The sequence below is a fragment of the Nematolebias whitei genome, chromosome 10 (genome assembly GCF_014905685.2).
Source record: "Nematolebias whitei isolate Nwh7 chromosome 10, NemWhi1, whole genome shotgun sequence".
Classification (NCBI taxonomy): Eukaryota; Metazoa; Chordata; class Actinopteri; order Cyprinodontiformes; family Rivulidae; genus Nematolebias; species Nematolebias whitei.
This window is the reverse complement of record NC_056507.1, coordinates 24,154,811-24,167,724: the sequence shown is the minus strand read 5'-3', so window position 1 is coordinate 24,167,724 and position 12,914 is coordinate 24,154,811. Positions and strand designations below refer to the sequence as shown.

The 12,914-nt window shown below is 39.6% G+C and overlaps 1 protein-coding gene across 1 annotated transcript in view; it reads left to right on the top strand.

Moving 5' to 3' along the window:
• Window positions 1-10,877, top strand: part of sema3e (sema domain, immunoglobulin domain (Ig), short basic domain, secreted, (semaphorin) 3E) — a 20,806-nt gene extending 9,929 nt beyond the window's left edge. Inside the window, exons 2-17 of the mRNA XM_037683483.1 lie at window positions 202-362; window positions 610-669; window positions 1,082-1,201; window positions 2,953-3,046; window positions 3,306-3,422; window positions 3,713-3,855; window positions 3,947-4,061; window positions 4,652-4,721; window positions 4,800-4,944; window positions 5,182-5,407; window positions 5,567-5,658; window positions 6,486-6,527; window positions 6,752-6,918; window positions 7,218-7,288; window positions 7,966-8,099; window positions 9,939-10,877. Coding sequence (XP_037539411.1) covers window positions 202-362; window positions 610-669; window positions 1,082-1,201; window positions 2,953-3,046; window positions 3,306-3,422; window positions 3,713-3,855; window positions 3,947-4,061; window positions 4,652-4,721; window positions 4,800-4,944; window positions 5,182-5,407; window positions 5,567-5,658; window positions 6,486-6,527; window positions 6,752-6,918; window positions 7,218-7,288; window positions 7,966-8,099; window positions 9,939-10,439 — 2,258 coding nt within the window. The 3' untranslated portion in view covers window positions 10,440-10,877. The remainder of the gene's footprint in view (window positions 1-201; window positions 363-609; window positions 670-1,081; window positions 1,202-2,952; window positions 3,047-3,305; window positions 3,423-3,712; window positions 3,856-3,946; window positions 4,062-4,651; window positions 4,722-4,799; window positions 4,945-5,181; window positions 5,408-5,566; window positions 5,659-6,485; window positions 6,528-6,751; window positions 6,919-7,217; window positions 7,289-7,965; window positions 8,100-9,938) is intronic.
• The last annotated feature ends 2,037 nt before the right edge of the window (window positions 10,878-12,914 follow it).

Genomic DNA, 12,914 nt, shown 5'->3' with positions numbered 1-12,914 from the left:
CATACATACGTGCATACATACATACGTACATACATGCATGCATATGTACATAATATACGTGCATACATGCATACATGCATATGTACATACATGCATGCATGCATACATTCATACATGCATACATACGTGCATACATATGTGCATACGTACGTTTTATCACAGTTCTTAAAACTTTTTTTTTTCCTGTACTGTTTTATACAGAACTTTGGCAGATGAACAGGACCTGGGTGTTCCAGGGTCGTGGCGTCCCTCTTCAGCCTCAGACTATGTTGCTGGATGAAATCCACCAGAGACTTTATGTTGGTGCTAAAAATGCCTTGTTCTCCCTTAGCCTGGACAGGGTTAACTCACATTACAGACAGGTAATCCGAGCTTTATTCTAATTTGGTAGTCAAGAGTGGAGACAGTTGAGATTTTAGAATGAAACATTTATAAGTTATGGAGCCAGTAATGCTTAAGTTGAAATTATAATTAACAGAAAAGGGGAAGAAGAGGGAAAATGCTTATTTTGCAAAACTTTGACCTCTTTAACAGTATTTTACTGCATATTTTATCCACAACAACAATGCTATTAGGATCATGTGGAAACTATGATTTTTTTTTTCTCAGATTAGCTGGGCCAGTACAGAATCTCAGATGGAGGACTGTATGATGAAGGGGAGGGAAAAGGTAAGTGTTATACAGATGATTTTGGATGCAGATACAATGTGACTGTATGTATTTTCAGATGGGATCTGATAATGTGTGCAGGGATAATGATAAAGAAGAATAAGCCCAATGGCCTAGTTGATAATGTTAACTTGTCATCCAATGTAATTATCTGTATGAGTAGAAAGATCAATTTAAGATATATATATGCATATATATATTGACTGCACCTATAAATTGACCTACGTTTTTTACTGTTCTCATAAACCTGCGATGAATATTGAAAATTGATGTTTGTATTGATTATGCAGTAAACCATGGCCTTTTCTATCACTGCATTTTTGCTGTGTGGTCTTAAATGTCATTCTCAGCACACAACTCACACACACTCTCTTTTTTATGCTGTGTTTAAAGTCTGAATCTCTTCCAACAGCCTGAGTGTGCAAACTACATCAAAGTGTTGCAGCAATACAACCAGACCCATTTGCTGGTATGTGGGACAGGAGCCTTCAACCCTATCTGTGCTTTGGTCAAAGTGGGACACAAAGGACAGGTAAGTGACTGTGACAGAATTTTTCATTTGATTCACACCCAAATTTAAAGGGCATTTTACACATTTTTGCCATTTTGCCCAATTTTTTCATAGCAAAGACTAGTACTTGAGTAAACAGTAAACCAAATAAAATATTGCAGGACTCCTTGTTGTAAAGTTAGCTAGGTTCTAACATGCCAACAAATGGACTTATATCTCCAGAACCTCGGCCACGTTGTTTGATAATGTTTTACTCAGGACCTCCCAGAACTGTCAGTCCTGTACATCTTGGACTACTGAGCTGTTAAACACTACTCATGTTCCTGCAGATGGATGCATCCACCTGGCAACAAAGAGTGGTGTGAGGTGACGATGGGAAAGACACTAAGGCAGGGTGGAACTTTGTTTCATAAAGAGAGAGAGAGAGAGAGAAGGATTTGGCACAAGTTTTTTGTTGATAATTTAAAAAAATCTGGCGCTCCTTCTGTTCACATAAACAAAGATAGCAGACCAGGTGGTCTCTGGAGAAGGGAGGAGGTTTCTGGTCAGAGGAAATTCATGTAATGTGTCCGTTTCAGCAGCAACTTGGTTGTCTTTCATGTATGATGGTGTGCAACCAAAACCGACTGAAGGCATTGGTTTGAGCATGTTCGGACACATGTATGACATATTTCTCACATGTCACACACATGATAGTCTAGGTGTGTGTTTGCGTATGGAAGAGTCTGTGTGCCTGGGCTGTATTTAGAGAAGGGGGGGGGGGGTGTTACTGCATTCCAACGCTGGTCTAACAAGTCAACCAGCCCAGTCACAGCCACAGCACCTAGCCATCACTCACCACTGGAACGCTCACCACTGAGCAATACTGCATCATATATGGCTGATTTAATGTGTGTATAAAAATTTAAAAAAAAATCAAACCAATCAGCCTGACACAACTCTTATATGTGGTGTATGAGATTACATTAAACCTACATTTAGCTTTAATTTACAGATGCATAATATTTATAATACAATAATTTATGATGTAGAATACTCTTCCTACTTACCACACTGATTGGTCAATCATCTATTAATCTTTCGCCAACGCCAGTGATTTAGATTTTTTTTTAAAATACACTACAGAGAACTGCTTATAAACCATTACTGAATTAGCTTCGTCTGCAAATTTCAGTTTTGAGAGATCATGTTCCGTGATGAATGTGTTGAACCCAGAAAATGACTTATGTTGCAACCATAGAGCCACAGCACAGTGTGGTTCTGCAGCCTCTCATAAATCAAGACAGTATGTGACATTGCCCCGCTGAAATGCCAGTGGCTGTCAAAAACATTGTGGTGGCCCACAGCACATGAGTTGTGGTTCTACTGAGAGCTCAGATACGTTTGTGTGTGTGTGTGTGTGTGTGTGTGTGTGTGTGTGTGTGTGTGTGTTAGCCACCTGCAGTGCATGGCAGCAGCATCAGATGAGTGGGAGTAGTGATTCCACAACAATAAAAGGGCAGAGCAAAGCTGAATATACACTTCTATGTGGCAGTCCTTCATTCGGTCATCCATCACTCCTTGTCTCATCTATCTTCATTTTTCCCCTCTCATTCATCTCCTTATGATCCTTCCTCTCATTAACTCGTTTCTTTTACTTTTTCCACACATTGCCTCCTTGTTTAGATGACGTTACAGTATTGTATAGCTCTTCAGTGTGCAGTTATGGCATTTATGTTCATGTGATTTCCATAGCAAAGGCCTGTGTTTATATCTGTGTTTTTCTTCTCAAGGAGACCATGTTTGCTCTTAAAGAGGAGAGCTTTGTGAGTGGTAAAGGACGTTGTCCGTACGACCCAAAGAGTTCCTGCATATCTACTCTCTCCAGTAAGACATGGCCAGTTCTGTCACTAAATTCACCATAAACTAAGCTGAAAATTGCTTGTCAATGTACTATTATATATTTTCATTTCAGCTGTGGACCATCCCAATAGATTTGCTTTCTCTGTTCATTTTGTTTTTACCTTTTAACTGTGAATGCTGCCATCTTGTGGTCATATGTGCAACAGCACCCTGCCGTCGCTTGAGCAGAATTGGCGTTGAGACAATGAATGCATTGTGACTCATCTCTGTATCTGTCCATCAGGAGGAGAACTGTACATTGGCTTGTACACTGACTACTGGGAGAACGATGGTGCGTTGTGTCGACTTAACAACCACACTTACACTCGGACTGAAAGAAATGACAGACAGCAGCTCAATGGTTGGTTTGAATCATATTTCTGTATGAATACAACTAAATGCGTACTTACCACAGATATGACTTCATGTTATGATCATGTGGTTAATTTTTAGGGCATTCAGATAAGACCACTGCAAAAAAAAAAAAAAAAAAAACACCTAAGAATGACTTTATTTTTATGGATTGGAGCCATTATTATAGGTTTTGATCACTATCATAACAAAACAAATCAAACTACTGTTTGCTCCCGATGTATTTTTTAAAATTGTTTTATGTTATTCAGTTTGTGTCGTGATGCATTCACTCTGCAGAGCCTAAGTTTGTGGCCTCAGCAGTTGTTCCTGACAACGACGACGGGGACGATGATAAAGTTTACTTCTTCTTCACCGAGCGAGAGATGGATGCGGACGGAATGAACAGGGCTGTGTACGCCCGCGTCGGCCGAGTCTGTGCGGTAAGAACTCTAATGCACTGGAAATGTTTCTGGTTATAATTCAGCCTGTGCTGACAGCGCCGTTAGAAAACAATCTGGTCTAACATCACAGAATGACCTGGGAGGACAGAGGATGCTGGTGAACAGATGGAGCTCTTTCCTGAAAACACGTCTCATCTGCTCTGTTCCTGGTCCATTCGGCATGGATACACACTTTGATGATCTTGGTAAGACTGCATCAGTTTATATCTGATGCTGTTTAGTTTTTTGATCAATGTTTCTGTCTTTGTGGTCTTTAGTCATGTGCACTAAATCACAGTGAACTATGACATTACACTTTGTAAATTATCTTTATAATCTACCATAACAAGATGCTACAAAACTATGAAAGACTCTTTAGCCCATAATATATTTCTGATTCCAGTGTCACTTTTAAACTCTCTGTCACATTTAAAAATGTAATGCTTTGCTGCTTGAAACTGTACTTTTTTGTCCCACTTAAATGTTTCGGATCAACAAACAAATGATAATATCAGACTCGGATTGCCTGAGTAAATAAGTAGTTTTGTAATGAACGTGAGGTTTGGCAACACATGTGAGAAGCTTTGATAGTAAACGTGTGAGAATTTGATAGCGAACATGAGACTGATAGTGAATGTGAGACCGTTTGATTTGAAAAGTAAACGTGAAATTGTTTGATAGCGAACATGAAAGCAATAATATATTATACATATCTCTTACAGTCGTTGCACAAACCCTTATCCTCTCCTCCTAAATATCAGATGAACATAATTCTCTCATGTTTGTTTGATTTCAGAGGATATATTTGTTCTCAACAACAAAGACAAAAACAATCCAGAAGTTTTTGGCCTCTTCAGCACAACAAGGTAAGCAGATGATGGCACCTGCAGTCTGTATGTTTTTGTTCATCAAAGAGCTAATGAAACTTCTCTCTCTCTCTGCAGTGCTGTGTTTAAAGGTTATGCAGTGTGCGTCTATCACATGGACGACATTAGAGCAGCTTTTAACGGACCATTTGCCACACGAGAGAGACCCGAGCATCATTGGACTCCTTATGAGGACAAAGTCCCCTACCCCCGACCTGGTTCTGTGAGTCCTGAGTATAGATTATTGAACAAATATACAAGATTGACCCACATTCATTCACTGCGATCTCATTTTCTCTCAGTCTGACTACAGTAGTCCTAGCAGTTCAAGCAGGGACAGTTTGAACCTAACTAAAGTTAATTTGTTTCTGCACTGATCAGAACTGACACAATTAATGGTCTTCTTCTGTCCCTGAAAAATTGCCCTCTTTTACACTCGTTATTTTACTAACACCAACAGTGTGCCAGTAAAGTGAACGGTGGAGGCTTCTCCAGCTCAAAGGAGTTTCCTGATGAAGTTCTGCGCTTTGTGCGCTCCCATCCTGTGATGTTTCGTCCAGTCCTTCCGCAGCATCACAGACCTGTCCTTCTGCAGACAGAGCCAGGCAGAAGAAAGTTGACCCAGATTGCAGTGGACAGAGTCCAAGCCCAAGACGGGCACTACCATGTCCTCTACATTGGCACCGGTAAACACAGACTGCATCATCTACACATTATATTGTTCCTGAAGTAAAATACTTTTACACAGAGGTGAAATTAAAGTGTGTTTACCGGTATATAAAAATGTAATTTCATCCCAATGTATGTACTGTACGTGTGAGCAACAACGCTTTCTTTTTCATTAGATGACTCTGTGGTTTTGAAAGTTATCACCATTTATAATAAAGACACAGACACCATGGAGGAGGTGCTGCTGGAGGAGTTGCAAGTGTTCAAGGTATATTCAGCCACAAAACCTGTTCATAAAACAAAACATATGCTGGACTTAGTCCCACTTTATAGTTTGTTGGGGTAGAGGGCGTGCTTCTCACTTTTAAAGAGAACACGAATCAAAAGGTCCAAACAATTTTTTAAAGTGAACTTTCAGCCAATCTCACAAAGACTGTGAAATGTGTGTACATGTGCAAAGACAAACGTATATACTGCAAATCCTGTTGCAGTACAGTTATTAGAAACTTGTGAGGCACAAGTCGCTTATGTGCAAGACAGAAAAAAACAGTTTGCGAATGGGTGAATGTGACTTGTTGAGTAGAATGTAATTAAGGTCATTGTGTCTTTATTGTCATTCACATCACATGTGGTACATGAGGTGGAACAAAACTACTGTATGTACACAGGGTCCCAGTTACATCCAACAAAAATACAAATTGTAAAAAAGCAGTAATAAGATCTAAGAAACGAACTAAGAAATATGCTAAACTAATAATATACTAAGCACTAATAGTACAAAACAATGTGCCAAACAGCAGCACAATTAGTGGCCATTTAGATAACAAAAATGTCAAATTAAGGCAACAGAAATTATTTAAGTGCATTAAATAATTTGCAACATTCATAATGTTTGTCTGCAAAATAAGCTCAGCCTGTATCAAATTTATAAGTTTGCATGTTGCATATTGGGTCAATATGCAATGGTTGCTAAAATTTACATTAGTCACAAAAAGGTTAAATCAAATACAAGGACAACTTAACTCTTTTGTATACTTAATGCGACACTGATTCAACTTAATTTCTGACTCACAGTATTTTACATCCTATTTTCAGGTGCCTGCACCAATTACAGAGATCATTATATCACCGAAACGGGTAAGAGAACCGTGTATTATTTTAATTATTCCTGCAATTCTGCTAGTGGTCCACAAGATGACAGTGTCAGAACATGATCTAACATGCAGTGCTGACATAAAGCACAGTATCTTATTTATGGTTAAGTAACTCAGCTGGATGAGGAAGAGACCGAATGAAAAATTAAACCATCTGATTCCAGTGAAACGGTTTTCAAAGCAACTGTCCATATTTTGGTTCCACAGCAAACGCTGTATGTGGGGTCAGCAGTGGGCATTGCACAAGTCAGACTGCACCAGTGTGATCTCTATGGTTCAGAGTGTGCTGACTGTTGCCTGGCCAGAGACCCATACTGTGCCTGGGATGGGCTCACCTGCTCCAGATACTACCCTGCTGGAGTTTACACCAAGAGGTAACAGCACACACACCATCGCCGCAGATGTTTGAGGGTGACGTGAGCTGTTCACACCTTCACCAGTAGATGTTCTTGCCCTAAAAGTCACAAGTCTGTGACGCTTGTTATCAAGTGATTATTCAAGACAAAAGACAGGCAGGGGTTATGTAAGGCCTATCAATGTGTACATGTTCACCCTCTTCCTCTTTTGTATTTTTCTTCATCTTATCTGCAATTTCACTTACTTTCTTTGAGTTCACACATCTGTTATGCTTTCATCACGTTTAAACTGATTTCTTCTCACTTACTGTCTGCAGCAGACGATTCAGACGGCAAGATGTTCGCCATGGCAACGCCGCACAGCTGTGCAACGGGCTGCAAATTGATGGTTAGTGTATTAAATGACTGTGAAAAGTGCATTTGTAATGGTGTGTGAGCAATTGTGGAGTTATCTAAAAATACAGTTGGCCAAATACTGCATGCATGCTGCAGAGATAAGAAGACTATCCATCCATCCATTTCCTGCTTCTTTCGCGGGGCTCGCTGGTGTCCATGTCCAGCCATCACTTTGCAGGAGGCGGGGGACACCTGGACAGGTCACAATCCATCACAGGGACACATAGAGACAAACAAGACAAACAACCATTCACTCTCTCACTCACACCTAGGGACAATTTAGAGTTACCAATCAGCCTAACATGCATGTTTTTGGTCTGTGGGAGGACACCGGAGTAACCGGAGAAAACCCACGCATGCACGGAGAGAACATGCAAACTCCACCCAGAAGGGCCCTGGACCGGGATTTGAACCAGTGACCTGCTCACTGAGAGGTGGCAGCTCTATCAACTGTGCCACCGTGCTGCCCCTAAGAAAACTAGCAACATAAAAAAAGTCATGTGCCATTTTAGTTGGGGGTCGCTGTGAGGTCAGTGTGCTTGTACTGGAGCAGAAAAACAATCAGCTTTACATTATCCATCTGATGAAAGGTCACAGCAGTCAACTGCCATCATTCGGGCCTCACTATCTTTTATGATGTGTGTGTTGTGTGTGTATTTGTGTGTGTAGATGAACAATGGCAAAGAGCAGAGGAGAGGCTCGTCTACAGCGTGGAAAGCAACAGCACTTTACTTGAATGTGTCCCTCGATCACTTCAAGCCAAGGTCCTCTGGTTCTTACAGACAGAAGGAGAGAAACATGAGGTGAATTTAAATTTTTTCAGAATCAAAATAAGCGGTATTGTCATTGTACAGAAATACAGTGAGATTATGTTCGCACAGCTGTCCAAAAGATGGGTGGAGTGCACGTTGCTGCTGTTCCTGAGAGCGTGGACTCTTATCCATTTTCAGAATACTTTTTAGATAGAAAAGGAGAAAAGACCATGAGGATATAACAGTGGTATTACAAAAAAGATCTTTTCACATCTTGTCCTATTAGGACATGATTTAAGACACCAAAAAAAAACTCTACCTCTACTCTACAAGCACATTTATAGACACATTACATATGCATTGCACAGCAAGATTGTGAGATTTGTCCATGAAGCACTTCCAGATAGACCCTAGTCCTGTTAAGATGTTGGTGTCAACCAGTACCGTTCTGATAAGCCTTCACAGAAGTTCTTGGGGTGGGGGGTGGTGTTGTGATAGACATAGATTTTCCTTAGTTTACACATATCTCAGTAGAAATTTGATAAGTCGGCCTGCTTCGAGGCCAAACGTGGGAGTCAGATTCAGATAAGTCACAATTGTTGTTTTTTTAGGCAGACTGTTTGTTTTCTTGTCAGCCTTGAGCCCTGTTGGTACTTTTGATACAAAAGGGCCAGATATGTGGGAATTCCACTGGTCTGTGCTTATGAGCCTCCTGCAAGGTCGTCCCCAACATGCTGATGAGTCCCAGAAGCTGCAGGTGGCCTGTGAATCTCACAAATCGCTTCCATCTTATGGATTAGCTCATAAATCAGCTGATTTTGAGTACTCGAAGCACGAGCCAAACCTTCACACAGACTCTGCAGTTTTGCCATGGCCGAAACTGCCGCTGTCTTCTTCAATAGCTGATAACATAGGAATCTGCCAATGCTAAAAAGCAGAAACCCTGCTATCACAGCTCCAATTATATAAACATTTGCAGTGTCTTCCTGAGACAATACGGAAAGGTACATCAGTCCCAAACTCCCCACGGATCCATGACATATTCTGCCGCGTGCATCTCAGTTGGACATAAGGGCTCTCCAGGACCCTGTTGCTTTGTTGAAAAGATTTTTTCGATTGCATTGAAAGTCCAGCCGACCAGATCCATGACAGTAGTTTTCGTTTTGGAAGATGTATAAATAGGAGCTCTGATACACAGACAGAGAGCAAAAAAAAAAAAGGCAGGAGGACAGGAGAGGGAATAAAATGTATCCGCCTTGCACGAGAGCGAGTGAGGGAAAAAAAAAGCAATTTACAACTTTGGTCTTTTTAGCATATATTTGACAAACAGAAAATACTAAAAGTGACTGTTTGACACACAATTTTCAAGTTTACCTCTAACTTCTATAATTCTCTATTATAATCAGTTTCTAAAAACAATTAGTTCCACTTATTCTAATAGAGCTGTGAAGGTTACAATTTGTTCTGCAATCATGACAGAATTATAGATTCAAACTTCAGGCAACAGGCAGCTGTAGAGAAAAAAGCCTAGATATGTACAAGACTAATCTAGATTTTCAATTATTTGAGCACCACATTACCTTTTTTTTTGTTTATCTGTGCTCCAGTATTTGGGACTGGTAGACATTAGCATGAGTTTAAATGCCTATATGTTTAGACTAAAGATTAGATTTTAACATGCACTATACACTACAACAAACAGAAACAATGCTTGGTGTACATTAGTCACTGTACTGAGTGGACTGTTAACGTGCCAGCCCTCCCTAATTCATTAATTATAGTTCATTTTGGGAGAAGGACTAATGCAAAGCAGTGTCACATTTAAATGCATGTCTTGACCTAAATAATGAGTTTTTTAAAAATACAGATCCTCTTTTTTTCTTTGTGTAGATACGAGGTGATGAGAGGATCATCATGACCCCCCATGGGCTCCTGTTCTTACATGTGAGAAGCTCTGATGCGGGTGTGTACGTGTGCCAGACGGTGGAACATGGATATGTGCATACTTTACTTCGGATCAGTCTGAATGTGCTCAGAGGGGAGAGGTTGGAGTCAGTGATCAACTCGCCTAATGACGGAGCAGGAGACAGAGCTGCACCTCCATGCTCCTCCGTCATTGCCCCCCCACCGGGGCCTAGCGTCAGCCCCAGGTCTCTGCTGCCACCCTCGGTCCCAGTTCCCAACTCCAGGCTGTGGTACAAAGAGTTCCTGCAGCTAATTGGCTATGGTGACGCTCAGAAAGTAGAAGAGTACTGTGAGCGAGTGTGGTGCTCTGATAAGAAGCGTAAAAAGACCAAACGGAGGTACGCTCCTCTGGGAGGTGAAAAGAAAGGAAAGGGAAGAGGAGACGAAAACCCCCACCGAGCTCCCAGGCACACCTTTGACACCTGAAGAGAACACAGACTCATCTCACACACACACACACGTTTACACACACGCAAACATACTGTTTAAAGGTCAAACTCGCTCACTGTGTGCCCCACTTTAGAGGTTTTGGCTTTACTTTAATTAGGAGCAGTAAAATAAAAGAATAAAACAGTAGCAGACTGTTTTGAATCTGTAGCTACATCTGTGTGTCTTTGCTGCCAAATCTCCTCTTTTCTTTAAATTCATACTGGACTCTGCAAGCATCACTGTTGAAGGAGATTCCCTGGACAGATGGAGAAGACATTAGGTTGCCTCTGACCTGAGAGACTAAACCCTGCTGCCAATCAAAGCCCACAGTCTGCTTCATTTAAAAAAAAAAAAAAAAAACTGCTCACACTGTCACTGGCTCGCAGAAAATTACTAACATGTTCTGTATATAATGTGAAAGAATATAGCAATGTCAAAGCATGATAAATTATTATTATTTTCTCCACTCTGGTTTGATTTCATCTATGATAATGACAAAAACTGGGGAATAGAGTGTTGTTTTTGTACATTAAAATACTTTGAGCTCTGTAATACTGCTAATTTAAAGAGATGTGGCTGCAAGTTATATGGTAATAATTGCCATGAATATATATATGTTGCAATGGTAACTGAGGTATGTTTGGAATATATATATATATATAAAAAAAGACAGAACGAGACTAATTATGCACTTGCTATATAAAACCTTCTTCAATGGATGGAAAAATGGTTTTACTAATGAACATTTTTGTTTTTTATTGAGTTCTGTTTATTAGAGACACAGCTCCTCTTTGAATCTAGTGTAACACAGCTGTGTATATTGTATTTTGTATTTTATCCCAAGTTTATTTGTGCGTAAGTCGAGTTTTTATACCTGTGTATTCAAACTGTGTTTTTTTTTTAGGTGTCTAGCTGTTGTTTTACTCCTCTCCTTCTTTTATTCCTTCTTCACCTCTCATTTGACAGCAATCCATCAGACGTTGAAGATGGGATGCATAATTACCACCACAAACAGCACAGCATCTCTTTCTCCAGAAAATGAAAAATAAATGCTGCAGTAAGCATTCTAGCATGCCATTAGTGTTATGAATATTCATTTAATCCTCGGATGACAGACACAGTCTGATATTACAGTGAAATAACTGTAGTGGTTGTACTAATTTCTTTGCTACAGAGAATTGTTGTTTTTACTGTTCAATTTGCTCATTATTTATTAGTTTTCACTGTATTGTTTTTACCCTGAATACATTATTTATAAGAATGTGGTAAAGTTACAATGTACTTTATGAGACCTTGTATTGCATATTCATCAAGTAGTCATTCACTATTATGTAAATATTATATCTCTACCCTTTAAAAATACCTGATATTAAAAACAAGTCTTTATTTTTTTTGTTTTCATCTCTGTTTAGTCAAAATAAAGACAAAGACTGTTCTGAGCATGTACACAGACATATTCTACGTGTAAGTCGTTACAACTTTGTATTCATTCTCTGAGTCAATTGGTGATTTTTGTAAACAAGAAATCCAAAAAGTGCTAAACTAAACTTTGAAAATAATTCATGGAACTGCAGTTCTAATCATTGCGTACAAGTTTTTAAAGATCTTGCAGGCATTGCGTACTCCCTTTGTGCTGTGAGTGAGTGTGAATAGAAGTGTCTATATAGAAATAACAGCGGGTCGATTTGTTATCAGCCCATTAAACAGTCGTTATTAGTTGTTGTCATCCCCATAGGTTACGTTCAGACTGTCCCTCCTGTACCTCCTAGTAGGTTTAAAGGTACGTTCTTATCGCTAATATGCAGCTTCGCCCACATCTAAAACCAGAATTTTTTTTCTCAGCTTTATTTAACCGTTCACCTAAACCTAACCTTACACTTAACCCAGAGCACTGACCCTAAACTTAACCCCCTGACCCTTGAGCCTTAACCTAACTGTGACTCTATTAGCAGGAATAAGAACATTTCTTTAAACCTACTAGGAGGGACAGACTGAACATAACCTACTGGGATAACTAATAACAGCCATTTAATGGCTGCTATCAGAAATAAACAGTACTTGACAAATGCATTTTAAAAATAATTGTATTAAGATCATCATTCCTAATCCAGCATAAAAAAATGCATTGCCATTTCACATTTTTGCAAACAAAAGCAAGCTACTTTTTCTCAAATTGCCATTTACCAACCTACTAACAATTCTGCAGTTGACAATTACACCCAGCGTGTTTCCAACAAATTGTCTCGCTTCTTGCGTGTTTGGCAAAATATATTGCATATTCATAATTTGTGGAAGAGTAAAAATAAAACTGTGGCGTTTCTGTGCAAATAATGGCCACTGTTACATAAAGTATTCTCTAAACACTGATTAGATGAACAGACCATTAGAGGTGGGGTGAATGTTTGAGTATGTCAAGTTTCAGCCTGATTTGCATGCCCGTTTCTCTGATTTTGTTCCACTATTATAAAATAA